At 49.0% G+C, this 27,423-nt stretch overlaps 3 protein-coding genes across 3 annotated transcripts; 1 reads left to right on the top strand and 2 right to left on the bottom strand.

The window, feature by feature from the left end:
* Window positions 1-510: 510 nt before the first annotated feature.
* Window positions 511-1,509, bottom strand: LOC137846833 (olfactory receptor 14C36-like). The gene has a single exon (XM_068664943.1). The coding sequence runs from the start codon at window positions 1,498-1,500 to the stop codon at window positions 511-513; it is 990 nt and encodes a 329-aa protein (XP_068521044.1). The 5' UTR covers window positions 1,501-1,509.
* Window positions 1,510-14,559: 13,050 nt separating this feature from the next.
* LOC137846834 (olfactory receptor 14C36-like) lies at window positions 14,560-15,486 on the bottom strand. The gene has a single exon (XM_068664944.1). The coding sequence runs from the start codon at window positions 15,484-15,486 to the stop codon at window positions 14,560-14,562; it is 927 nt and encodes a 308-aa protein (XP_068521045.1).
* A 9,860-nt stretch (window positions 15,487-25,346) lies between these two features.
* LOC137846836 (olfactory receptor 14A16-like) lies at window positions 25,347-26,306 on the top strand. Its single transcript, XM_068664945.1, has one exon. It carries the CDS (start codon window positions 25,347-25,349, stop codon window positions 26,304-26,306), a length of 960 nt encoding a protein of 319 aa, XP_068521046.1.
* The last annotated feature ends 1,117 nt before the right edge of the window (window positions 26,307-27,423 follow it).

Below are 27,423 nucleotides of genomic sequence, written 5' to 3' on the forward strand. Positions count from 1 at the left end.
CCCTCTAATCCTCCCTCCCCAAAGAGCCAGCAGGCTGTGGGTGCACAAGAGAGAGGGAGGGGACATCACCAGAGCAGCTTACCTAAACCAGCCACAGAGATATTCCATACCATATGATGTCACACTCAGCAATAAAAGGTGGAAAATGGAAGGAGAGGGGAGAGGTGAGCTCCTGTTATGAAAACGTCTGTCCTCCTGAAAATCAGCTGTATCTATTGAGGCCCTGTTTCAAGGAAGTGGTCAAGCATCACTGTCACAAATAGTTTTGGTATTTTTTTTTTTAATAATGTCTTTGCTAGTTCACAGGAGATGGGAATGCACTGCAGCTGAGACCTATGAATTTCTGCTCACTTCTTTGTCTATAGCTACACAGAAAGCCTGGCTTTAGATATACATGAGATAATTAGGAAAAGTAAAGAGATAAATGAACAGGTAGGAGGCTAACAATGACATTAATTAAATCGACTCCACAACTTGGAGAACATATTTATCAAGAAAAATAAAACCAAATTACTTTCCTAACTGTTTCTGAGATAAACTCAGAATGTAAAGGCACATCATTACTTTTTTTTTTTTAAGAAATATGTATTCAAACAATTTCCTCAGTGCATCCTTGAGTTCCTGGTTCCTCATACTGTAGATGAGGGGGTTCACTGCTGGAGGTAACATGGAGTACAGAAAAGATACTGCAAGGTCCAGGGATGGGGAGGAGAATGAGGGGGGCTTCAGGTAAGCAAACATGCCAGTGCTGATAAAGAGGGAGACCACAGCCAGGTGAGGGAGGCACGTGGAAAAGGCTTTGTGCCGGCCCTGCTCAGAGGGCATCCTCAGCACTGCCCTGAAGATCTGAGTATAGGAAAAAACAATAAAAACAAAGCAACCAACACCTAAACAAAAGCTAAATGCAATAAATCCATCTTCCCTGAGGTAGGCATCTGAGCAGGAGAGCTTGAGGATCTGGGGGATTTCACAGAAGAACTGGTCCACAGCATTGCCTTGGCAGAGGGGTAGGGAAAATGTAGTGGCCGTGTGTAGGACAGCATTGAGAAAGCCACTGCCCCAGGCAGCTGCTGCCATCTGGGCACAAGCTCTGCTACCCAGGAGGCTCCCGTAGTGCAGGGGCTTGCAGATGGCAACGTAGCGGTCATAGGCCATGATAGTTAGAACTGAATACTCTGAACCAAAGAAGAAGACAAAAAAAAGAACTTGAGCAGCACATCCTTGATAGGAGATGGCTCTGGTGTCCCAGAGGGCATTGGCCATGGCTTTGGGCAGAGTGGTGGAGATGCAGCCCAGGTCGAGGAGGGCGAGGTTGAGCAGGAAGAAGTACATGGGGGTATGGAGGCGGTGGTGGCAGGCTACGGCGCTGAGGATGAGGCCGTTGCCCAGGAGGGCAGCCAGGTAGATGCCCAGGAAGAGTGCGAAGTGCAGGAGCTGCAGCTCGCGTGTGTCTGTGAATGCCAGGAGCAGGAACTCAGTGACTGAGCTTCTGTTGGACATCTGTTATTTCTGTGATGTGGTCCTGCACAAAGAGAAAAACAGTAATACATGTAATACATAACAGACTTACCAGAGGATAATTCAATTTTCTCATTTAAAGGCATCAAAAAGACTTTCCACTTGCAGGCAGTTATTTTGAAGTTCCCTTTAATGACTTCCAGATGATTCCGAGTTTCTCTGGGAGAAGAGTGCTCTTCTGTGGGCAGTGGAAGAATCAGTCCTGCACTACAGCTCTAGGTAACAACATGGTAGGAATATGGGGTAATCTTAGATTCACTTCACTCCTGATATCGAAGGGATTAACCCAGTTTTACTCCTAGTTCATCACAGAGCAGACGAGATCTCTTCATCACGGAGATTTATTTATTTATTTATTTGTTTCATGTTTGTTTTTATTTGTACTCTATGTTCTGCTGCCCCACCACACCTGAGGAGTGTTTTTAAGGCATAAATCCTGGGCATTCTGCTGCACTCGAAGTGAAAACTTGTACGTTCTCCTGCACTGAGGTCTCCTTTGCGCACACCCTCCATGCTGCCTGGAATCCCTTTCTACTTGGGTGCCACCTGCGGTCAGAGCCCCCAGCCCTGCTGCGCTGTGCAGAGGAGCTGCTCCTGGGCACAGCTGTCTCTCTGCACCACGGCCCTCTTGCCACAAGCTCTCTCTGTCCCACGAGCCCGGCCCAGCTCAGCACCACAGCACCAGCCCAAGGCACTGCAATCACCCCTCTGGGGGCTTGGCTGAAGAGCCCACGAACCTCAGGCACTCAGAGACAATTGAAGACATCTCTCCAGAAGTGCAAGTCAGAGGCAAGTTTCCTGCAGTGTCCCCCTGAGGGCCAGCACTGACACAGCCTCCCTTGGAGCTTGTTAGAGCAGAACCCTGGAGGCAGTGAGGACAAGGAGACAAAGGCAATGTGAAGGTGACACTGAGGTGTAGGAAAACTGGATGTATGTCACCAAGCACAAGGGTCAGGCCATGACTCCCCACTCAAGGAAGGGAGATCCTTTCCCTTCACACCTTGCTTAGGGCTCTTCCTGGGACACTGGAAGATGGGGATGTGCATTACAAAGTGCAGGACAATGGTATGACCCCTGCCTGGTTCATGGGTGGGTGAGGAGTTAATTAGGATCTGTTGCTTTAGTGATTAGCTTTCTCCTCAAAGGCTTTAGTGGCAGAGACAATAGCCATAGCCATGGACACAAATATCTCACAAGGCAGCTCTCTAGGAAGCTGGCCTGGTTCCTGCTGAGCAGGCACCACTGCTCATATGGTGGTGCCGAGGCCCTCCTCCTCCTGGGCACTGCTCACTCAGCAGTGTCCCAGTCTGCCCTGATGTGTGGGGTTTCTCTTCCTCTGGTACAGGACTGGGCTCTTCTCCTTCTAAATGTCAAGAGGTTTCTGTAGGCAAAATCCTGCAGCTTCTCAAGGTTCACCCACAGGGATGCTCCATTCTGTCAGCTGTTAATGTCAGCAGGCAGACAGTTCAACATTTGTGTAATTGTTCTATCTCTGAACAGACAGCAGCAGCAGAAAGCATTCCAGGGAAATTTGGATAATTCAGGAGTAACCAGTTGAATGGAATTGCAGCACAGTCACTCAAGGGCAGGGGATGGAAGGTTCCACATTTACTGTGCTTTCTTCTCATGCATGCTGTCAGTTTGTCTGGAGCTGTGTCCTGAATGATATGGGGCTGTGCAGGTCAAAATTAGAAGGGCCAAAGCCCAGGTGGAGCTCAATCCATCTATTACTGTCAAAGACAATAAAAAAAATATTTATATAAATACCTAAAATAAAGGTGGATTAAGGAGCATCATCATTCTTTATAGGATTTTTGGGGGGAAACGTGGTGACAAGGGATGAGGTAAAGGCTGAGGTACTTAATGCCTTCTTTGCCTCAGTCTGTAGCAGCAAGACCAGTTGTTCCCCTGGACATTTCTTACACCTCATGGCCAGTGCCAACCTTCTAGGGTGGTTTTCATTGATTTTTTTCTCTCCTGCATTTTCCTACTGCCAAAGGAAGTTCCATCACATAGGAAACCACTCCTGAAGTAGGCATCCCAACCCAGCAGGCTCCTTGCGGCCTCTCAGCCAACCACACACAAGTCACCTCAGCAGCAGCTTCCAAGCCAGGGGCCTGCTGCTGGCCTTGCAGCTTCTTGGCTACACACAGCCAAGCCTTGTGCCTGCTGCTGCTGTGCAGTCATGGACTCAAGCAGAAGGGACAGGACAACCCATCTGGGGGCCTTCTTTCTACCTGGGTCCTCCTGGCTCTGGAGGCAGAGGGGATCCCCCAGTCAGCATGCCAAGCAGGTGCCTTCTGCTGGCCTAGCAGGGCCACTGCCAGATGTCAGCCCAAAAGTGCAGCTCCCAGGGAGAAGTCAAGGGTGACCTGTCACCTCCAGACACAAGTGACCTCACAGTCCCTTTGCGTGACATGATCCTGTTGTTGTCCTACCAAGTGCAGAGACAGAAGTGACCTCACGGTCCCTTACACAGTCACATTCCTTCTGCTGGGGCAGAAGTGTGGAGGTGTTACCATGCTGGGCAGCAGAAAGTTAATATCCCAGCCAGACCCAGTACAGTAACTTTGTATGGACTTTGCTGTCCATACAAAGCCCTTAAAGCCTTCCTCAGTGCTTTTAACCAATATTTTTGGTTAGTCCAGCTGGCATCCTGTTACAAGTGGTGTCCCCCAGGGGTCGGTACTGGGACCTATCTTGTTTCATGTCTTTATTGATGACCTAGATGACGGAATTGAGTGAACCCTCAGTAAGTCTGCAGATGACACGAGGTTGAGAGGTAGTGTTGATATGCCTGATGATCTGTAGGTGACCCTTCAGAGGGATCTGGATAGGCTGGATTGCTGGGTTGAGGTGAACGGGATGAGGTTCAACAAGGCCAAGTGCAGGGTCCTGCACTTTGGCCACAATAACTCCGTGCAATGCTATAGATTGGCTAGAAGACTGTGAAGAGGAAAAGGACCTGGGAGTGTTGATGGATGCTTGGCTGAACATGAGCCAGCCGTGTGCCCAGGTGGCCAAGAAGGCCAAGGGCATCCTGGCCTGTATTAGAAATAGTGCAGCCAGCAGGAGCAGGGAGGTGATCGTCCTCCTGGACTCGGCTCTGGTGAGGCCACACCTCGAGCACTGTGTTCAGTTTTGGGCCTCTCATTACAAGAAGGACATTGAGGTCCTGGAACATGACCAGAGAAGGATAACCAAATTGTTGAGGAGGCTGGAGCACAGGTCTTATGAGGAACGGTTGAGGGAACTGAGATTATTTACTTTGGCAAAGAGGAGGCTCAGGGGAGACCTCATGGCACTCTACAACTTCCTGAAGAGAGGTTGTGATGAGGCGAGGGTTGGCCTCTTCCCTCAGATAACTAATGATAGGACTTGAGTAAATGGCCACAAGATGTGCCTGGGAATGTTTAGATTAGGTATCACGGAAAAACTTTTTCTCTGAAAGAGTAGTCGGGAACTGGAATGCTCTGCTCGGTGATGTGGTGGACTCACCAACTTTCAGTGTTCAAGAAGCATCAAGACAAGGTGCTAGCAGATATGGTTCAGTAGCTTAGTAGATAGAATTAGTGATAGGAAGGTTGGACTAAATGGTCTTGTTGGTCCTATACAAATTTGTGTTTTTATGATTTCTATGACTCTATCATAGGACAAGGGGAATGGTTTTAAACTTCAAGAGGGTAGATTTAGATTCAATAGTCAGATGAAATTCTTGACATAAAGGTGAGGCACTGGAACTGGTGCTGTGGGTCCAGAGATCACCCAGGGGGAGTTTGGATCAGCCCATGCCCTTGTGTTTGAAGGAACAGCTGGTGAGAGTGGAGAGGCAGCAGTGAAATCATGGGAACAGCAGAGTGAGAGCAAGGTGGGGAAAAGAAGTGGCTGTCTGCAGCCTTCAGAGAAGTGTGGGACAGCACAGGAAAGCATGCAGAGGTGAAGGCAGAGGGCTCTGACAAGAATGGAAGGCTGCAGCAGCAATGACATCTTTATCCCCCTGGCCATGGCTTATAAGATGTGTTTTACTCATGGCATTGGGACTATGAATTCTCCTTTCAACCCTGTGCAAATGCTGGAAGGTGTCATACCATTGCCCTTCACATATGGTATTGTGGGCATCTCCCCCTACCCCACAAACCCCAGGAAGAGCCCTGAGTGAGACATAGGGGTGCTGGGGTTGTAGAATCTCCCCTCCCAGTGGCTGGGGTCAGGCCTTGGCCCTTCTGCTTCAACAAAATAAACTGAGATTTTCTCAGTACACTGCCTTTGCCAATCTGAAATCATGGCCTCCAATTATCTGCCCTAACAATTCCCATGGGAGGCTTTGTGAGGAACAGAATAGAATAGGCAACAAAGTATAGAGTATTCTAATACTACGGAATAGAGTAGCTAACGGAGGTGAGACAGGTGCTCTGATATAATGACAACCATCAGAAAGCTGATCCCAGTTAGATGACTGCTATGGAGAGGTCAAGAGTAGCCTGGCCAGGAGAGATGTCAGAAAGGGGTACAGGAAGAAGAAGTGAAGAGGAGCTTGGAACCTTACCTTTGTAGAGGTAAGATGGTTCATGCAATGTTGATGCTGCTCTAACACTGACTTCAGACATTCTTGTAGGGCCTGTAAACTATTTTCAAAAATAACAATAATCCTTAAACCTAAACATTAGTGCAACTTCCTGACAGGAATCCACTATTGTAAAGCAGAACTCAAAATACCACCTGAAGAAAAACTCAGACCATAGCCCCCTTTCCTTCCCTTTACTCTCTTGCTCACCCTAATCCCTGCCCTTATCACTAACATTAAAATGCTCTATTTATCCCTAGACTTCTTGCCAGACATAAACAAAACCCTTAACCATAATGCTTGCCCATACCATAACCAGAAACGTGACAGCACTAACAGAACACCATATCTTTCAACAAAAACTTTGCTTAATCTCTAACCCAGAAAGGTAAAATCTAGTCCCTACGAGACAAGAGAGAGGTCAGCTCTACCTCAGGATCTCAGGCCCCAGCAGGAGCAATGTGACTGTGGCAGGGACTGTGAGGTCACTTCTGTCTTTGCACTTGATAGGGCAGCAGCAGGAACGTGTCACGGAATGGGACTGTGAGGTCACCTCTGCATGTAAGTGGTAGGAAACCCTTGACTTTTGAGAAGACAAGGCACCTGCTTGGCATGCTGACTGTGGTATCCCTTCTGCCTACACACCCAGGAGGACCCAGGCAGAAAGAAGGCCCCTAGATGGGTTGTCCTGTCCCTTCTGCTTGAGTCCATGACTGCGCAGCAGCAGGAACAAGGCTTGGCTGTGTGTAGCCAAGAAGCTGCAAGGCCAGCAGCAGGCCCCTGGCTTGGAAGCTGCTGCTGAGGTGACTTGTGTCTGGTTGGTTGAGAGGCCACAAGGATTCTGCTGGGTTGGGATGCCTACTTCAGGAGTGGTTTCCACCACAAGGATGCCATACGAGCAGTTGTGCCTTCTCACAAGGAACCAGGCCAGCTTCCTACAGAGCTGACTTATGAGATATTTGGGTCCATGGCTATGGCTATTGTCTCTGCCACTAAAGCTTTTGAGGAGACAGATAATCATTAAAGCACCAGATCCTAATTGGCTTCTCGTGGGCTCATCAGCAAAGCCACCAGAGTGGTGATTATAATTGGGCTAGGCCTTGGGCTAGGCCTCTGCTGCTGAGCTGGGCCGGGCTCCTGGGACATGAGAAAACACATTTTAAAAAGTCCCATGAAGCAGAGAGACAGCTGTGCCCAGGAGCAGCTCCTCTGCACAACGCAGCAGGAAAGAGACACAGAGGCACAGACACAGAGAGAAGAAAAGGAGAGAGGGGCTGAAGGCAGTTTGCAGTGGGAGGATGCTGAGAGCTGCCTGCAGGAGAAACATGCACTGCCCTTGACAAGGTAAGGGTCTGGCTGCAGGGCCACGCAGCTGCAGGTCCTGGGAGGGTCTCCTGCTGGGTCTTGTTTCTGGGAGGGCAGTGGGCAATGCAGTAGGCTTTGAGAGTCCTGCTGGGTTGCAGTGCGAGGTGAGGAAGTCTGGCAGAAGCCCCTTGGAGTGTCATAACCTAGCTACCCCTGGTCAGATAAGAGAGGAGTGGACAAGTCTCCTCCAGACCCTGCAGGAGTGCAGCTGGGATATGGGACACTCCAGATTTCAGATATCCAGCTCTGTCTGTGGGGCATCCTCCTGGGCTGCAGGCTGCTCTCCAGCAGGATGCAGCTCTCTCGTGGCTTCCTTGTGTTATCCAGGTGCCCCAAGGAGAAGACACCTCCTTGCTAAGGCCATGTCCGTGCTTCTGGATGGCTGTCTGTGGGCAGCTGGTTTGAGGCTTCTGCACTCCTATCTAGGAGGCAAGAGCTGAGATCCTGCTCATGCACCTGGAGATAAGGTGAGGATTCTGTCCATCTGCATTTTGAGTTGGGCTTCTCTGCTCTCAGATGTCTCCAGTTTCTTCTCATACCCAAGCTCACTGCTGGGCAGATCGGCTCCACTCAGTCTTCACCAAGGGACAGTCCTTTTGCCTCCTGGCTTCCGCAGGATTTCACCAGGAGCACACATGAAAAGTCACAGAGTTCAACCATCCAATAATTCACCTAAGCGTTACAGGGGCAAGCGAATAACATTAAAGCAAGTAAAACACTGCAGCTCTGCTCTGCATTCAGATGAGTTGTTTGCAAGAAAATTCTGCAAACTCATTGACTTGACAAGTGGACTGAACTTGAGTTTCCCCTATGTTCCTGATTCCCTCCTGCTGCAGGTAGGACTCCTCTGCAGCCCAAAGCAGCCCCTGCACCCATTGCCACTCTCAGCCAGCACCAGCCACAACTCAAGCAGGAGAGCTGCAGAAAAGTTCTGCTGCAAAGAGAGAGGCTCTGTTTGGGGGTTCTCTAAGACTTGTAATAGGTTTTCCTCATCCTAATCAGTTCTAACTTTGCTCTCACTTTTGCTCTCCAACAGAGAATGTCAGAAAATGCCCAACATCAGCTCTGTGAGCGAGTTCCTCCTGCTGGCATTCGCAGACACGCGCGAGCTGCAGCTCCTGCACTTCGCGCTCTTCCTGGGCATCTACCTGGCTGCTCTCCTGGGCAACGGCCTCATCCTCACAGCCATAGCCTGCGACCACCGCCTCCACACCCCCATGTACTTCTTCCTGCTCAACCTCGCCCTCCTCGACCTGGGCTGCATCTCCACCACTCTGCCCAAAGCCATGGCCAATGCCCTCTGGGACACCAGGGCCATCTCCTATCAAGGATGTGTTGCTCAGGTCTGTCTCTTTGTATTTTTGATGTCAGCAGAGTATTCCCTTCTCACTATCATGGCCTATGACCGCTACGTTGCCATCTGCAAGCCCCTGCACTACGGGAGCCTCCTGGGCAGCAGAGCTTGTGCCCAGATGGCAGCAGCTGCCTGGGGCAGTGGCTTTCTCAATGCTGTCCTGCACACGGCCAACACATTTTCCCTGCCCCTCTGTCGAGGCAATGCTGTGGACCAGTTCTTCTGTGAAATCCCCCACATCCTCAAGCTCTCCTGCTCAGATGCCTACCTCAGGGAAGTTGGGGCACTTATCTTTACCGTTTTTTTAGTCCTTGGTTGTTTTGTTTTCATTGTGTTGTCCTATGTACTGATCTTCAGGGCAGTGCTGAGGATGCCCTCCTCTCAGGGCCGGCACAAAGCCTTTTCCACGTGCCTCCCTCACCTGGCTCTTGTCTCCCTGTTTCTCAGCACCATCATTTTTGCCTGCTTTAAACCTCCCTCCCTCTCCTCCCCAGCTCTAAATCTGGTGGTGTCATTTTTGTACTCAGTGTTGCCTCCAGCAGTGAACCCTGTCCTCTACAGCATGAGGAACAAGGCACTTAAGAATGCAGTACGGAATTGTTTTGAATATATGCTTCTTCAGAATCAATAATGTGCCTTTAAATTTCAAATTTATTTTGGAAACTCTTAGGAAAATCTTATGTTTTATCTTATGCCTACTTTGATTTCTCTTATTTTCTGTAGTCTAACTCTTTTTTTTTTTTCTTTGACCATCTTTCTCTTAACATCCAACGTGTTAATTTTATTTTCTTTGACCAATAGTCTCACAAACTTATATTAGCAGGCTTCTTGTATACATATAAATGATAAATATGCCATGAGAAAATAATTTGTCTCAGCTGCTGTCTCTTTGCATGTGCTCTGGAGCTGGGGGAGCAGCCCCAGCATGCAGGAGGGGCTCAGGACGAAGAGCCCAGCTGCCACATGCAGGAGCAGCCCCAGTGGTCCTCGGGACTGCCCCTCCCTGCCCGCTGGGCTCTGCCTCTCTGCTGCCTTCAGGTCGGGGCTGCTGCTTCCCTGGAGCCATGGCCATGGCCAGCAGCAGGACGTGGCCATTTCACTGCTGTTTTCTTTTTGGTTCCTCATTGCTTTCTTGTGCTCTTGTATCTGTCTTAGTCTCGAGGTCTCATATGCATTGGTGACAGTCCTGTTGTCTCTGCAGTGGCATCCCTGTCCCTGCAGGCAGCAGCAGGCACTGTGCAGCCCTGGGTCACAGCTGCCTCCCTGCTAGTACCACAGTAACAAAAGGGTCTTTCTCAGGGCTAACCCAGGACCCTGGACACCTCTTCCAAATGTGCTATCAGAAATAGAGCCAAGAGGTTGCTCTCTGCTCTTCTGTTTTCTGTTTTTTTTTTTTTTTTTTTCATGTAGTGAGAGACAGAAGCTGAAAGTCCCAGAGTGGTCCCTGAGGAACCAAGGGCTAGGCCAAGAACTTCCCTTGTGGCAGCACATGCCCAAATAGACAACACTGCCCTCTGCAGTGGGGCAGATGGCCAATGCCAGCTTGGAGAGGAATCTGGAGCTGCCAGGAGATGTCAGGAGATCTGCAGGGACATGGTTCTCAGTGGGTATGTTGGATCTGTCTGAGCTGGAGTCACTTTTCCCTGCAGCAGCCCGCACAGTGCTGTGCTCTGCACTCGTAGCTGGAACAGCACTGGTATCACTCCAGTGTTGTGTCTATTGCTGCATAGCACTGGCACAGCATCACGACTCCTTCCAAGCCCCCAAGAGCCAGCAGGCTGGGGGTGGGCAAGTGATGGGGAGGGGACATTGCCGGGGCAGCTGACCTAAACCAACCAAAGGGATATTCCATAACACCTGATATCACACTCAGCAATTAAAGGGGGGGCTCTCGTGGGGGAGGGGGCTGTTCCTCCTGAACAACCACTACGCGTTTTGAGGCCCTGCTTCCCAGGACGTGGCCGAACGTCGCTCATTGATGGGAAGTAGAGAATAATTTTTTCCCTCTCTCTGTGCTTCCTCACAGACTTTTTGTTTCTTTTGTTTCTTTTTTTTCCCTCCCCATTCCCTTTCCCTTTAATTAAACCTTTCTCATCTCAGACCTCGAGTTCTCTGTGTTGTATTTTCTCCCCCTTCCTCTTCGAGGAGAGGGGGAGTGAGAGGGCGGTTGTGGTGGAGCTCAGCTGCCCACCCGAGTAAAATCACCACAACCCTAATGCCATCAAGCTGGAAAGAGGCAGAACCCATCTGTATTTCTGGAGTGACAGAGGCAGCCCAAGACATAATTGTGCTGGAGTCTGAAGCGAGTCTAACTGGGAAGGAATGGCAAAAGTACCTGTTATAAATGAAGTCTCAACTCAATCTGAATTCATTAATATTTATAAAAGGCAAGTAAACAGTGCTGGGGGTGGGGAGTTTATGCTCTACCAACATGCACACACAAACATCGAACTTTCTAAACCCACAGAACATTGCTTTTACAGATGCCTATATATATGTACAATCAGAAAAGGTAACAAACAAACCTTTAAGTCTATTACTATTAATAGGTTATTAATATAAATAATAAAACCTTCTCTAAACCTCCTTACCTTCTTTCTGCTGTTTAACCTTCTTTGACCTTCTTTCCACCTTTAGACCTTCTTTTCCTTTCTTACTGTCTTCTCTGTCCCTCTTTAACCTCCTTTCATGTTTTTACCTCCTCTTACCTTTCTGCCTTTTGTCTTTCTTTAACCTTGTTCTTTAACCTTGTTGCTGGGCAAAGTTGTTTGACCAATGAAAAGTTGTTTTTGAAAGGGACTGCTGTGGGGTGAACAGTATAAGAGGGGAGCCTGTCCTCAAGATGAAAAAAGACATCCCGATGTCTTTTTTGGCATCACAATGCCAAAACAACTTTGCCCAGCAACAGCAAACACCCAGCAATTTCCATACCTTAATGGCTGGAGAACAAGCAACCCAAAGACTGCATGGTGTCTCCTGAATCACCCTTCTGTTATAAATGGCTCAGTCTTCTAAATAAGACTATAATCAAAGTTTACAATTTATTAAAGGAATAGAGGTAAGCAAACAGTGCTGGGTGCGCCGGGAGTTTCTGCTCCACCAAGACGCACACCAGTTACATCTAGCAGTTGATTTTTATGCTCCTAGGCTAATACATATTTATTACTACTTCTAGAAAAAAACACGGTATTTTAATTAGTTTCCAGAATCCAAACCCTCCTACTGGAGCATGCATATCAGTCTCTGGGCGTCCCTTTTGGGGGTCTCTCATGCTGAAGGCTCATAGTCTTCCTCCCTCTTGCCTTTCTCCTTTGTCCGACTTGGCTGTAAGTCAGAGACTTGTGCAACATCCCCTGCAAGCTTTGTCTTTTAGTTGTTCTTCAGCTTTCCCCTTCTTCTTAATCTCCTGGCCAGATATCAGAGACTTGCTGAGTGTCCCATGCAATAGTCATAATAGTTAGCTGTTGTTCTGAAACCCCCCAGATATCAGAGACTTCAAGGAAAAGCCTACAAATACATTTCCCTTCAAGATCTCTACTGACACGAATTGCTAAAACATTTCTTTGCAAGATACAAGAACTATATGCATTAACCACTCTGTTTTTCTTAGACTTGTGGTTATACAAGGGTATGTAAGACAGAAGGTCACATTCATCATACCATGCGGCCCTAGCATTGTTCCATACTGACACGAATCAGATGAACATATCTCACAAGTAGAGAAGTTTTTCCTAATAGCCAACCTAAACCTCCCATGGCACAACTTCAGCCCATTCCCTCTAGTCTGGTCACTGGGCATGTTGGAGAACAGACCAACCCCCACCTCTCTACAGCCTCCTTTGAGGTAGCTATAGAGAGCTAAAAGGTCACCCCTGAGCCTCCACTTCTCCAGGCCGAACAATCCCAGCTCCCTTAGCTGCTCCTTGTAAGACTTGTTCTGGGTTACACGTCCCAGAGTAGTGAAAGGAACAATGCAATTCTTTTTGCCTTCTGCATCTACAGCAGAGGAAGTAGGATTTTGAAAAAAAGTAGGATTTTGAAAAAAGTAGGATTTTTGAAAAAAGAGTAGAGTAAAGTGTAGAGTAAAAAAAAAAAAAAAGTAAATGTCTTTACTTTTCATCCTGAGTTTTCTACAGAAGACGCAAGAGAGACCATGGATGACCAGGTACCTACTCATATTACAGCTGAATTTCACCTACTAATATTTAAGCTGAATTTCTCTGGTTCCAATGGTCATTTCAATTTTATTTTATTATTTTATTTTATTTTATTTATTTTATTTTATTTTATTTTATTTTATTTTATTTTATTTTATTTTATTTTATTTTATTTTATTTTATTTTATTTTATTTTATTATCTAAAAAAAAAAAAAACACCTGACTTGTCTTAGAAAGTGTTTAATGTGCTGGGCTGGGGTCTTCTTGGGGTCTGTGGAATGTGGTGGGCAGTGGGATGTCGTGAGAAGAACTGTGTTATGAAACCTCCGAGTAGCTGCACAGGGTTGAAAGGAATCCATGAGTCCCCATCACAATGAATATAACATACCTCCTCCTAAGCTCTAGCCGAAGGGACAAAAAATTCAGGGCAGTTAGGGCCTACTCTTTTTACCAGCACCCTCTGCCTTCTCCTCTGAAGGCTTTCCTATGCTGTCCCACACATTGCCCTATTTCCTTGAAGTCTGGAGACACCCATCTCTGTTCACCATCTTGCTCTCATCCCTTGCTTTCACTGATGTCTTGTCAGCCCTCATCAGCTGTTTCTTGAAACATGAAGCAAGGGTCTGATCAGAGGGTGACCTGTGGGACAACAGCATGACCCTTAGAGGGACATTTCTTCCTCCTTGTAACCAGTACCAGCCTTCCATGGAACACTATGTGGCAGTTTATTCTTTCCTGCTCTTTCCTACTGCCAAAGGAAGCTCCATCAGGGTGGAAACCACTCCTGAAGTAGGCATCCCAACACAGCAGGCTCCTTGCGGCCTCTCAGCCAAGCAGACACAAGTCACCTCAGCAGCAGCTTTCAAGCCAGGGGCCTGCTGCTGGCCTTGCAGCTTCTTGGCTAGACACAGCCAAGCCTTGTGCCTCCTACTCTCCAGTCATGGACTCAAGCAGAAGGGACAGGACAACCCATGTTGGGGCCTTCTTTCTGCCTGGGTCCTCCTGGCTCTGGAGGCAGACGGGATCCCCCAGTCAACATGCCAAGCAGGTGTCTTCTGCTGGCCTAGCAGGGCCACTGCCAGATGTCAGCCCAAAAGTGCAGCTCCCAGGGAGAAGTCAAGGCTGACCTGCCACCTCCAGACACAAGTGACCTCACAGTCCCTTTCAGTGACACGTTCCTGCTGCTGCCCTATCAAGTGCAGAGACAGAAGTGACCCCACAGGATGCTCCAGAGGAGATGGAAAGAGAAGGATACTGAGACAAATGAATTTCCAATAATATCTTTATTTTCTTTAACAACAAAGGAAACATGATCTCTGTGTACATTAAATGATATGGTAAAAACTAAGACAAAATGTAACATTCAAAATGCTGAGAACTATACTACTAAAAACAAAATATAGTATTGTTGAAATATTAACAGAGAAAAATAATTTTTGAAATTTTGTGTCATTTTTCCAAATACCCTTTTATTTCTGTTAGGATTATTATTAATGACAATGTTATGATAACACTAATAATGATAAAAATGATATGATATAGTATGAATCAAAATATTTGCATATTATTAAGAATACGTCCTCTGAATACATCACAGATGCTAAAGAAGCATGTATGGAAACAATTTCCTCACTACTTTCTTGAGCTCCTGGTTCCTCATGCTGTAGATGAGGGGGTTCACTACTGGAGGCACCACTGAGTACAGAAATGACACCACCAGATCCAGGGATGGTGAGGAAATGGAGGGAGGCTTGAGGTTGGCAAATATGGCAGTACTGACAAACAGGAAGACCACGGCCAGGTGAGGAAGGCACGTGGAAAAGGCTTTGTGCCTGCCATGATCAGAGGGCATCCTCAGCACTGCCCTGAAGATCTGCACATAGGACACCACAATGAAAACAAAACAACCAAAGGCCAAAAAAACACTAAAAACAAGTGCCCTAACTTCCCTGAAGTAGGTATTTGAGCAGGACAGCTTGAGGATGTGGGGGATTTCACAGAAGAACTGGTCTACAGCATTGCCTTGGCAGAGGGGCAGGGAAAATGTGTTGGCCGTGTTCAGGACACCATGGAGAAAGCCACTGCCCCAGGCAGCTGCTGCCATCTGGGCACAAGCTCTGCTGCCCAGGAGGCTCCCGTAGTGCAGGGGCTTGCAGATGGCAACGTAGCGGTCGTAGGCCATGACTGTGAGAAGGGAATACTCTGCTCCAATGAAGAAGGCTATAAAGAAGACCTGAGCAGCACATCCTTGATAGGAGATGGCCCTGGTGTCCCAGAGGGCATTGGCCATGGCTTTGGGCAGAGTGGTGGAGATGCAGCCCAGGTCGAGGAGGGTGAGGTTGAGGAGGAAGAAGTACATGGTGGTGTGGAGGTGGTGGTGGCAGGCTATGGCACTGAGGATGAGGCCGTTGCCCAGGAGGGCAGCCAGGTAGATGCCCAGGAAGAGCGCGAAGTGCAGGAGCTGCAGCTCGCGCGTGTCTGCGAATGCCAGCAGGAGGAACTCACTCACAGAGCTGCTGTTCAGCATTTTCTGACATTAAACACAGCTGCCTGTTGAAGAGGAGAATGCAGAACAAAACTAGAATAGACTTCAATGAGGAAAACCTATTCCATGTCTTAGAACATCTCCCAGACGATCATCTCTCATTGCAGGAGAACCTGTATGAATCTCATTGCTTCTATTCTGAGCTCTCTGTGCAATGCTCTGGGATTCTCAGTCTCCTGTACAATCCTGACAACACATTACCGTCAAGCTTGCCTCCCCTGCAATGCAGGAATGGGAAAACACAGAACCAAAAAAGTCTTCTCCTTCAGATAAACCAAGCCTCAATCTTCTTCTGGAAATGACACCTTATAAATGCCATTCCCTTCAACATATTCAACTTCTCACTGGAGAAACAGATTGAACCATCCTGACAGATATTATCAGCCATGTGATGTGCCAGCTGTAGAAGACCCCTCTGGCAACCCCACCTGCATGGCCCTGCTGCCAGAGCCTCACAGTGTCAAGAGTCTGCAGATGTGTCCTGCCACACGCTGCCCTCTGTTGTTGCGCTCCTCAGTGCCTCCAAGCCCTCTCTCCTTCTCTCCTCTCTGTGTGCCAGCTGCGGTCAGAGCCCCCAGCCCTACTGTGCTGTGCAGAGGAGCTGCTCCTGGGCACAGCTGTCTCTCTGCAGCTCTTGCCAGGAGCTCCCCTTGGGCCCAGGAGCCCGGCCCAGCTCAGCAGCACAGCACCCGACCATGGCATTTCTTGCTCTGTGCCCTTGGGCTCCCTGGAGGTGTCCCCAAGGCCTCAGGGCTGACAGCTCCTGAGAGCAGCAGGGTCTCTGCTGGGGTGTGGTGTTTGAAGCAGCCTGAAGTCATCACCGACTTCTTCTCTCTGTAGATGCCAGAGACTGATTGTTTAAAGTGTGATTTGTGCTGTTGGACTGTGGTTGTTAAACATGTTGTGCTTGAACTTGTCAGGAACCTCAGCACCACACAGATGTTAGCTCACACCCAACACCCAAAATGTAATTGGTTGAAACAAAGGTAGTTAAAAGGACAGAAAATGAAGAGACAGTAATAACAGTAACAATACTAATAATAAATAATTATAAACCTTATTTTTATTATTGTTATATGCATAAAGCAAGTGATGCACAGTGCAATTGCTCATCACGCACTGACCAATGCCCAATCTTTCCCCAAGCAGGGGTCCCACAGAACCTGGACAGCCTGCATTATGCTCTTTACCTTACCTTGACCTTACTTTGTTTTAGGGCAATACAAGTTTTCAGAAGGATTTGCAACATTTGTTTCCCTTCTCAAATACTTCTGCTGTGCTACCCCATGTAGTGATGTTATCAAGGTATTGAAGGTTTTCAGGAGCTTCCCCCTACTCTAGAGCAGTCTGGATCAGCCAATGGAAAAATGGTAGGGCTGTGCTTCCAGCCCTGGGGCAGTCAATTCCAGGTGGACAGGACGACCCTCCATGTGAAAGCAAAGTGTGGCCTTCGTATTGCTGTCAAAAGAATGGAGAAAAATGCGTTAGCAATATTAATTGTGGCATAGCACTTGGCTGCCTTTGACTCCAGTTCGTACTGAATGAAGTTCTAGCATGCCTGGCACAGCATCACTCAGTGGTGGTGGGACTTCATTCAAGCCACAGAAGTGCACCGTTATCTTCCACTCACCATTCGAATTTTGTACTGTCTATATGGGACTATTATAGGGTGAGCACACCTAGGTGTGGCTAAAGCACACCTAGAGTTGAAGCTGGCTGTGTCTGTGAGAGAAAATAAAAAGGGTTTTTTTAGATATGTGAATGGAAAAAGGAGAACCAAAGAATACATAGGGCCGCTCCTTGACAGGGAAGGTCTTCTCACAGACGATGACATAGGCAAAGCAGAGACGCTTAACGCCTTCTTTGCCTCTGTCTTCAATGCCGATGATGGGCTTCGGGACCCAGGGTGCCCTGAGCTGGAGGACCGGGACGGTGGGGATGACAAACTCCCAACCGACCCTGAACGCGTGCGGGATCTGCTACTCCACCTGGATCCCTACAAGTCCATGGGTCCGGATGGGATTCATCCCCGGGTGCTGAAGGAGCTGGCGGACGTCATCGCGGAACCTCTCTCAATTATTTTTCAACGATCCTGGGAGTCTGGAGAGGTCCCGGTAGACTGGAAGCTGGCAAATGTTGTGCCGATTTTCAAGAAGGGTCAGAAAGAAGAGCCTAGCAATTACAGGCCTGTCAGTCTCACATCAGTGCCTGGTAAAATCATGGAGAAGATGGTTCTCGAACGTATTGAGGCGCACCTGGGGGACAATGCAGTCATTGGTCCCAGCCAGCATGGGTTTGTGAAGGTTAGGTCCTGCCTAACTAACCTGATTTCCTTTTATGATAAGATCACCCGTATGGTGGACCAAGGGAAACCAGCTGATGTGATTTTTTTGGACTTCAGCAAGGCTTTTGACACGGTTTCCCATAGGATCCTACTGGACAAAATGTCCAGCATACAGCTAAATAAAAACATCATACGATGGGTGAGCAATTGGCTAACGGGCAGGGCCCAAAGGGTTATGGTAAATGGGGCTGTGTCAGGCTGGCGGGCGGTCACCAGTGGGGTCCCTCAAGGCTCCATTTTAGGGCCGGTACTTTTCAATATTTTTATAAACGATCTGGATGTAGGAATAGAAGGCATTTTGAGCAAGTTTGCTTGGAGGAGTTGTGGACTCGAATGAGGGTGGAAAGGCCTTGCAGAGGGATCTGGATAGGTTGGAGAGCTGGGCGATCGCCAACCACATGAAGTTCAATAAGATCAAGTGCCGGGTCCTGCACCTGGGACGGGGAAACCCTGGCTGCACGTACAGACTGGGCGACGAGACGCTGGAGAGCAGCCTAGAAGAGAGGGATCTGGGGGTCGTGGTAGACAGCAAGTTGAATATGAGCCAGCAGTGTGCCCTGGCAGCCAGGAGGGCCAACCGTGTCCTGGGGTGCATCAAGCACGGCATCGCTAGTAGGTCAAGGGAGGTGATTGTCCCGCTCTACTCTGCGCTGGTGCGGCCTCACCTCGAGTACTGTGTGCAGTTCTGGGCACCACAGTATAAAAAGGACATGAAACTGTTGGAGAGTGTCCAGAGGAGGGCTACGAAGATGGTGAAAGGCCTGGAGGGGAAGACGTACGAGGAACGGCTGAGGGCACTGGGCCTGTTCAGCCTGGAGAAGAGGAGGCTAAGGGGAGACCTCATTGCAGTCTACAACTTCCTCGTAAGGGGGTGTTGAGAGGCAGGAGACCTTTTCTCCATTAACACCAGCGACAGGACCCGCGGGAACGCGGTTAAGCTGAGGCAGGGGAAGTTTAGGCTGGACATCAGGAAGGGGTTCTTCACAGAGAGAGTGGTTGCACACTGGAACAGGCTCCCCAGGGAAGTGGTCACTGCACCGAGCCTGACTGAATTTAAGAAGAGATTGGACTGTGCACTTAGTCACATGGACTGAACTTGGGTAGACCTGTGCGGTGTCAAGAGTTGGACTTGATGATCCTTAAGGGTCCCTTCCAACTCAGGATATTCTATGATTCTATGATTCTATGATTCTATGAGCAAGTGTTGCTGATCACTCCGTGGCTCTCCAGTCGATGAACCAGCTCATGGATGGGAATCAAGGAGTCTCTGTTAGTGCAATATTGCCTCGGGCGCACTGTTGTGGTAGCGATTGGCTCCTGCTGCTCATTGGCCATCAGCACCTCCAGAGCAGAAGGGTCCTGTGAAAGAGTGGGCAAGGTAGACAACTGCTTGGTGTCCTCCACCTCCAAGGCAGCTATGCCAAAAGCCCACCAATACCCTTGTGGATCTCCTGAAGCAGTCTATGCCAATGTTACACAGAGCCTCCAGGCCAGTCCCAATGGGTTGCATTTGCCACTCCTTCCCCGTTAGACTCACTTCAGCCTCCTGTATAGTTAAGTCTTGGGTTTGATGTGCCAGGCCAATAATCCTCAAAGTCCAATATACCTGATTGTCCTCTCCCTCCCCCAGGGTGGAGGCTGGGCGCCTCTAGTCCTGCTCATAGTATTCTTTACTCTGCTTGGAGGATTGCCCATTAGAAATTGGAGTAACAAGTGTCTCAGAAGAACCCCCTTTTGACAATCTATTTTTCCTTGCACTTCATGTATCCGTGCCTCTAAGGTGGAGGTTGATTTTTGCATCGCATTTTCTCATGGCCTCTCCATGGTCACACAGTCAAAAGCACAGGATAGAAACTGGTATGTACCCACTATGTCACCTTTCTTAAGCAGAGGGATGCTTACATCTGATAGCTGAGCTATTGGTTCGTGCAGGTGGGGAGGAAGCCGTATTCTCTTGTAGTTGTTGGACCTCTTGGAAAAGTTTCTTTCTGGACAAGACACAGGCCCATAGGGAAGAAGAGAGACTTGCTTTGTAATGCCATAGTTGGCTAGCCAATTCATCCACCATGGGTTCCTCTTGGTCTTTCCAGGTCATTACTGCCAATGGGTTGGCATACGATGATGGTGTGCTCTGTAGAAACTCCTGCCCCATTGGTCATGTGCACTTGACTTCATCTGGATCTTTGGATAGCTGTTTGTTATCTAGGTTTCTACAAATCGCCTTCAGCATGTCTAATTTCCTCAGGAATGGATACCCCTCTGCATGGTAGTCCACTTTCGTGGTTGACATATAAGATCTTCTTTAAAGAGGGACCTTTCCTTCAAGCATGATGGGAGTAAGTTCCTTGTGCCCTTTTCCAATCGCTTTGTCCATCACCCCTTCCCTAGAGGGGGATTCTGTCTGCTCGGCTTCCCTTCCGTCTAATTGCAGGCTATTGGCCCTTTTCTCCCACCACTGGAGCAGCCAGCTGACAATGTGCTCACCGACATGATGGTTAAAATATTTTCTCATATCTCATAGCTTACCCTGGAAAAGGGATAGCTTGGTTTCTGATGTTTATATAATCTCTTTGTCTTTGTCCTCCTGCTTCCAAGATGGCCCAACTTTGGAGAAACCTGCCTCATCTTCTTCTTCCTCCTTTCTTGTCTGGGTAGGAGTTTCTTTCATCTCAAAAGAAAAACTGACTTTCACCCCCATTGTTTTCTCTTGCATGTAGAGGCAACCGATACTGGCACAGGCTGGTTCTCTGACCCAGCCATGGAACCCATTGCAGGTGCTGGAGAGGCTGCTGGGCCCATCACAGGAGTTGTTCTGGCTGTGGGGCCTTTTGGATGAGTTGGAGTGGCTGCAGGGCCTATAGCGGGTTTGGGAGTGGCTATAGGGCCTGTCACGTGTGTCAGTTTAACTTTGGGCCCACCTCAGGAGCCAGAGTGTCTGCAGAGCCTGTTGCAGGGTTTGGAGTGGCTTTGGACAGGCTATATGCCTGTCCTGGAGGAAAAGGGGGAGGTGCAGGAGAAAGGGAGAGGGAAGAAGTGGTGAAAAGCATCCCCCACTGTCCTTCCCTGTTCCACTCACCATCACCTCCCACCCTGCATAGATTTACTCTCGAAAATAAAAGGCAAAGAGTATAAAAGAGTGTAATTCTAAATAATTTCTAAGAGCTGAAGAGATGGTTCCCGAGTTATGGAGGCGGCAATATTATTCTATCAGAAGTCAGTGTTATCCAATACAGCAAGGCAGTAACCTTAGACAAGTCCCCAGAACTGATAAACAGCATGACATGGAAGACAGACAGTTAGTAATGTGCTATGCAACACAATTCTGAAAACAAGCACAACAGACTCCGGATCAAAAAGATCAACAGTGTGATCAGCAACTATTAAACTGATCTAATGTTTATAACAATTTACTTTTAAAACGCTGTGGTCAGATCTGGCATCTCAACCTTTGTGCTCCACGCTAGGCACTATGAAGACTTGCTGTGGTTTGACCCTGCAGGCAGCTCAGCACTACAAAACTATTCATCTAATGAATGGGATGGAGGAGAGAATTGGGAGGAAAAAAATGTAAAAGTTCATGGGTTGAGATAAAGGCAGTTTCATAGGACACAAAAGGAAGACATAATTGTTGTTCTTCTTAATGTTAATGTTATAGACACTAATAGACTAATAATAACATTTTTGTGTGCATATCAAAAGACAGGAAAGGTGGTGGTGATTAACTGGAAAGAGTCAGGCCAGAGCATGGCAGACATGCTATGGAATGAGGGGTGGATATTATCCTAGTTTTGGTTCCAATAGAGTAAATTCTTCTTGCTAGTAGCTGGTACGTTGCTGTGTTTCATATTTACAGAATCACAAACTATTTTGGGTATAAGAGGACCTTACAGATCACATAATTCCAACTCAGCTGCCATAGGCAGAGGCACCTTCCACTAGACCAGCTTGCTCAAAGCCCCGTCCCACCTGGCCTTGAACACTTCCAGAGATGGGGCATCCACAACTTCTCTGGGCAGCCTTTTCCTCACCACCCTCTGAGTAAAGAACTTCTTTCTAACACCTAACCTGAATCTACCCTCTTTCAGTTTAAACCATTACCCCTAGTCCTATTACTACACTCTTTGATGACGAGTCCTTCCCCAGCTTTCCTGTAGTCCCCTTTAGGTACTGGAAGGCCACTGTAAGGTCTCCCTGGAGACTTCTCTTCTCCAGGCTGAACAATCCCAACTCCCTCAGCCCGTCTTCATAGGAGAGGTGCTCCAGCCCATCACTCATGCTCATGGCCCTCCTTTGGACTTGTTCTAATAGCTGCATGTCCTTCTTACACAAGGAGCCCCAGAGCTGAACCTGAGGTTTGGCCTCACCAGGTCTGAGTTACCAGGGGACAACCATATCTCTTATCCTGCAGACCACAGTATTCCTGGTGCAAGGCAGGATGCTGTTGGCCTTCTTGGCCACCTGAGCACACTTCTGGCTCATATTTGGCCGACTATCTACCACTATCTCCAGGGCCCTTATCCCCAGGCAGCTGTCCAGCTTCTCTTCTCCCTGCATGAGTGGGATTGTTATTCCCCAAGTGCAGGACCACAGTCTTGTTGAACTTCATAGAGTTGGCCTCAGCCCATGGGTTCAGCCTATCCAGATCCCTCTGCAGAGCCTTCCTACCCTTGAGTAGATCAAGTCTCACTCCTAACTTGGTCTTGTCTACAAAGTCGCTGATGGTGCACTCGATCCCCTCATCTAGATCATCACTGCAGATATTGAAGAGAACTGGAGCCAGTACTGAGCCCTGGGGGACACCACTAGTGAGTGGCCTCCAGATGCATTTAGTTCCATTCACCACAACTCCTTGGATGCAGCCATTCAGGCATTTTTTAACCCAATGAAGCGTGCATCCATCCCAGCCTTGTGCAGTTGGTTTCTGCCAAGGAGAATGCTGCAGGAAATGGCTTCAGAAACCTTATTGAAGTCTAGGTAGACCACATCCACAGCCATTCCATCATCCAGTGAGCACATCACCTTCTCATAGATTGAGATCTGATTTGTCAAGCAGGTCCTGCTTTGGTAAACTCATGCTGACTTGGTCTCATCACCTTGTTGTCCTGTTGTGTGATGGTACTCAAGACAATATGCTCCATGAGCTTCCCCGGCTCAGAGGTCAGACAGACAGGCCTGTAGTTCCCCAGATCATCACAATTAGGGTGAGCCCTCTTCCTGCAGACATTAAGAGCTGACAGAATGGAGCATCTGTCCAGGGGAACCTTGAGAAACTACAGGATTTTCCCTATACAAATGTCTTGACATTTACAAGGAGAAGAGCCCAATCCTGCACTGGAGGAAGAGGAACCCCACACATCAGGACTGGGACCCTGCTGAGTGAGGAGTGTCCAGGAGGAGGAGGGCCTGGGCACCCCGAGGGATGCCATTTGAGCAGTGGTGCTTGCTCACCAGGAAGCAGGCCAGCTACTTACAGAGCTGCCTTACGAGGAGCATGGCCACCAAGAAGATCTGAGTTATCAGACTCAGCTCCAATATGGTGTGACACCACCTGCACAGGGGTGTCCCAATGAGTAGCCCCTCATTTTGGAGAGATTCAGGACAGTACCCAGAGAGGTACTGCCAAGGTGGGGTTCAGGGCCTAAAGCACCTGCCTTGTGTAGAGGTTCTGAGAGATCTGGGTTTATCTGGCCCTGTGGCATAGAGCATCCAAGCAGAGCAAAAGGAGCCTTTGACAGCCTGAAGGGTGGTTTTGGAGCTGCTGTAGCTTTCCTCTCTAGGAGAAAACGGTATGAGACAGGAATAATGCCACAATCTTGACTTCAGGATGTTGAGACGGGACATGAAGAGAAAGAAATCCCCATCTCCTACTGCGCCAGGAGGAGCCCTGAGCAAGGTGTAAAGGGAAAGGATCTCCTGTGCCAGGGGCTGGAGGTCAAGGCCTGGCCCTTTTGCTTGCTGAAACACATCCAGTTTTCCGACACATCAGTGTCACCTTCACATTGCCTTTGTCTCCTTGTCCTCACTGCCTCCAGGGTTCTGCTCTAACGAGCTCCAAGGGAGGCTATGTCAGTGCTGGCCCTCAGGGGGACACTGCAGAAAACTTGCATCTGACTTAGACTCCTAGAGAGATGTCTTCAATTGTCTGAGGCTTGTGGGCTCATCAGCAAAGCCCCCAGAGGGGTGATTGCAATGCCTTGGTCTGGTGCTGTGCTGCTGAGCTGGGCCGGGCTCGTGCGACAGAGAAAACACATTTCAGAAAGTCCCACGAAGCAGACAGACAGCTGTGCCCAGGAGCAGCTCCTCTGCACAGTGCAGCAGGACTGAGGGCTCTGACCGCAGGTGGCACAGGGAGAGAAGGAGAGAGGGCTTGGAGGCACTTGGCAGTGGGAGGATGCTGAGAGCTGCCTGCAGGAGAAACATGCACTGCCCTTGACAAGGTAAGGGTCTGGCTGCAGGGCCATGCAGCTGCAGGTCCTGGAAGGGTCTCCTGCTGGGTCTTGTTTCTGGGAGGGCAGTGGGCAATGCAGTAGGCTTTGAGAGTCCTGCTGGGTTGCCCTGCGAGGGGAGGAAGTCTGGCAGAAGCCCCTTGGAGTGTCATAACCTAGCTACCCCTGGTCAGATAAGACAGGGGTGGCTAGAACACTGCAGGAGTGCAGCTAGGATATTGGCACACGCAAGCTTGCAGATATCCAGCTCTGTCCGTGGGGCATCCTTCTGGGCTGCAGGCTGCTCTCCAGCAGGATGCAGCTCTCTCGTGGCTTCCTTGTGTTATCCAGGTGCCCCAAGGAGAAGACACCTCCTTGCTAAGGCCATGTCTGTGCTGCTGGATGGCTGTCTGTGGGCAGCAGGTTTGAGCCTCCTGAACCACTGGCTAGGACGGAAGAGCTGAGATACTGATCAGGAACCTGAAGATAAGGTCAGGATTCTGTCCATCTGTATTTTGAGTTGGGCTTCTCTGCTCTCAGCTGTCTCCTGTTTCTTCTCATGCCCAAGCTCATTGTTGGGCAGATCTGCTCCACTCATTCTTCACCAAGGGACAGTGCCATTGCCTCCTGGCATCCGCAGGATTTCACCAGGAGCACACATATAAAGTCACAGAGTTAAATCTTCCAATAATTCACCAAAGAGTTACAGGGTCAACCGAATAACATTAAAGCAAGTAAAACACTGCAGCTCTGCTCTGCATTCAGATGAGTTGTTTGCAAGAAAACTCTGCAAACTCATTGACTTGACAAGTGGACTGAACTTGAGTTTCCCCCATGTTCCTGATTCCCTCCTGCTGCAGGTAGGACTCCTCTGCAGCCCACAGCAGCCCCTGCACCCAGTGCCACTGTCAGCCAGCACCAGCCACAACTCAAGCAGGAAAGCTGCAGAAAGGTTCTAGTGCAAAGAGAGAGGCTCTGTTTGGGGGTTCTCTAAGACTTGTAATAAGTTTTCCTCATCCAAATCAGTTCTAACTTTGTTCTACCTTTTTCTCTCCAACAGAGAATGTCAGAAAATGCCCAACATCAGCTCTGTGAGCGAGTTCCTGCTGCTGGCATTTGCAGACACGCGCGAGCTGCAGCTCCTGCACTTCGCGCTCTTCCTGGGCATCTACCTGGCTGCCCTCCTGGGCAACGGCCTCATCCTCAGCGCCGTAGCCTGCGACCACCGCCTCCACACCCCCATGTACTTCTTCCTCCTCAACCTCGCCCTCCTCGACCTGGGCAGCATCTCCACCACTCTGCCCAAAGCCATGGCCAATGCCCTCTGGGACACCAGGGCCATCTCCTATCAAGGATGTGTTGCACAGGTCTTCCTTTTGGTTTTCCTGATTGGAGCAGAGTATTCCCTTCTCACTGTCATGGCCTACGACCGCTACGTTGCCATCTGCAAGCCCCTGCACTACGGGAGCCTCCTGGGCAGCAGAGCTTGTGCCCAGATGGCAGCAGCTGCCTGGGGCAGTGGCTTCCTCAACGCTGTCCTGCACATGGCCACTACAGTTTCCCTGCCCCTCTGCCAAGGCAATGCCCTGGACCAGTTCTTCTGTGAAATCCCCCAGATCCTCAAGCTCTCCTGCTCAAATGCCTACCTCAGGGAAGTTGGGGCACTTGTGTTTAGTATTTCTTTAGTCTTCGGTTGTTTTGTTTTCATTGTGGTGTCCTATGTGGAGATCTTCAGGGCTGTGCTGAGGATGCCCTCTGAGCATGGACGGCACAAAGCCTTTTCCACGTGCCTCCCTCACCTGGCCGTGGTCTCCCTGTATCTCAGCACTGCCACGTTTGCCTACCTGAAGCCCCCCTCCACCTCTTCCTCATCCCTGGACCTGGTGGTGTCATTTCTCTACTCGGTGGTGCCTCCAGCAGTGAACCCCCTCATCTATAGCATGAGGAATAAAGAGCTCAAGGAGGCACTGAGGATGTTATCGCAATATTCAGTATTTCAGAGAGGAACCCATCTTTTGCATCTGATTCCCTGAAATGTATGTGGACAAGGCAGAAACATCTTTGTTCATATATTTCAAAAATTGTTCATTCTTTTCAATATTATTCCAATATGCTAAATAATTTTTTATTTCTTTATTTTATAAATTTAAGATATTTCTATTCCTCGTCTACCTTTTCTTCTAACCCAAAGTCCTCATGTAGAGGTGCTTCTAAGCTCTTTCTAGCTAACTAAATAAAGGAACCAGCAGGTAGGCAGTTTCTGTGGATCTCATTTCTCATAAATTCTTCTCAGGTACAGCAGTGGTTGTGGGATGAAGATCCCTGCTCCAACGTGGTGGAAAGCCCTGGTGTCATTTTTGGCTGCCCTTTCTGCCCTGGCAGGCACTCCCTCCCTGCAACCTTTGGAGGGGACCTCCAAAGCCCATCTAGCCACCACCACTAGCCACGCATGGACACCTACACCAGGCAGCCCAGGCCCATTTCCAGTTGGGTTTGGGGTATCTCCGGTTGAGGAGGACTCCCCCACTTTGGGGGAAACCAGATCGAGTGCTTGGTATTGGAAACATGATCCAGTTCTTGATATTGCTCACAGTAAAAGTGTTTTTCTGTGTGCAATTCCCATGTCTTGTCCAATCACCAGGCATTGCTGAGACTGTCAGAGGAAAAGATCTGATAGCAAATCCATGTCTCACAGACAGCTCATAGCAGCAGACAGAGATGAAGTAGACATGTTTTCTTGGTATTAGTCAGAACCAAAATGTTCACCGAGGCCTCTGTATTCAGTAAAAAGAGATCAAGGATGAGAAGAGAACAGGAAGGCCATGAAAAGCCACCAGGACAAGGGCCATTTTCTGCCCCTGCAGGAGACTGACCCTGGGCAAGGCCCAACCTGGGAAGCAGCTGTGTTGGACGTTCATGGTGGGCAGTGAGCTGGGCAAGAGGCAGCCCTGTGCCCTGGGAGCACAGGAGGGAAGGCTGAGGGACACCTCACTGCAGCCTGCCAGGAGCTGCAGGGATGTCAGGAAGAGCCCCTGCGGGGCCAGGCTGTGCCCAGTGATGTGCAGGGAGCCCTCCTCTTGCCATGCTACGTGCGCTGGCTGCAGCAGACGGGACCCCCAGCCAGCCCCTGCATGGGGCATGGGGCTCTGC

The sequence above is a fragment of the Anas acuta genome, chromosome W, assembly GCF_963932015.1.
Source record: "Anas acuta chromosome W, bAnaAcu1.1, whole genome shotgun sequence".
Classification (NCBI taxonomy): domain Eukaryota; kingdom Metazoa; phylum Chordata; class Aves; order Anseriformes; family Anatidae; genus Anas; species Anas acuta.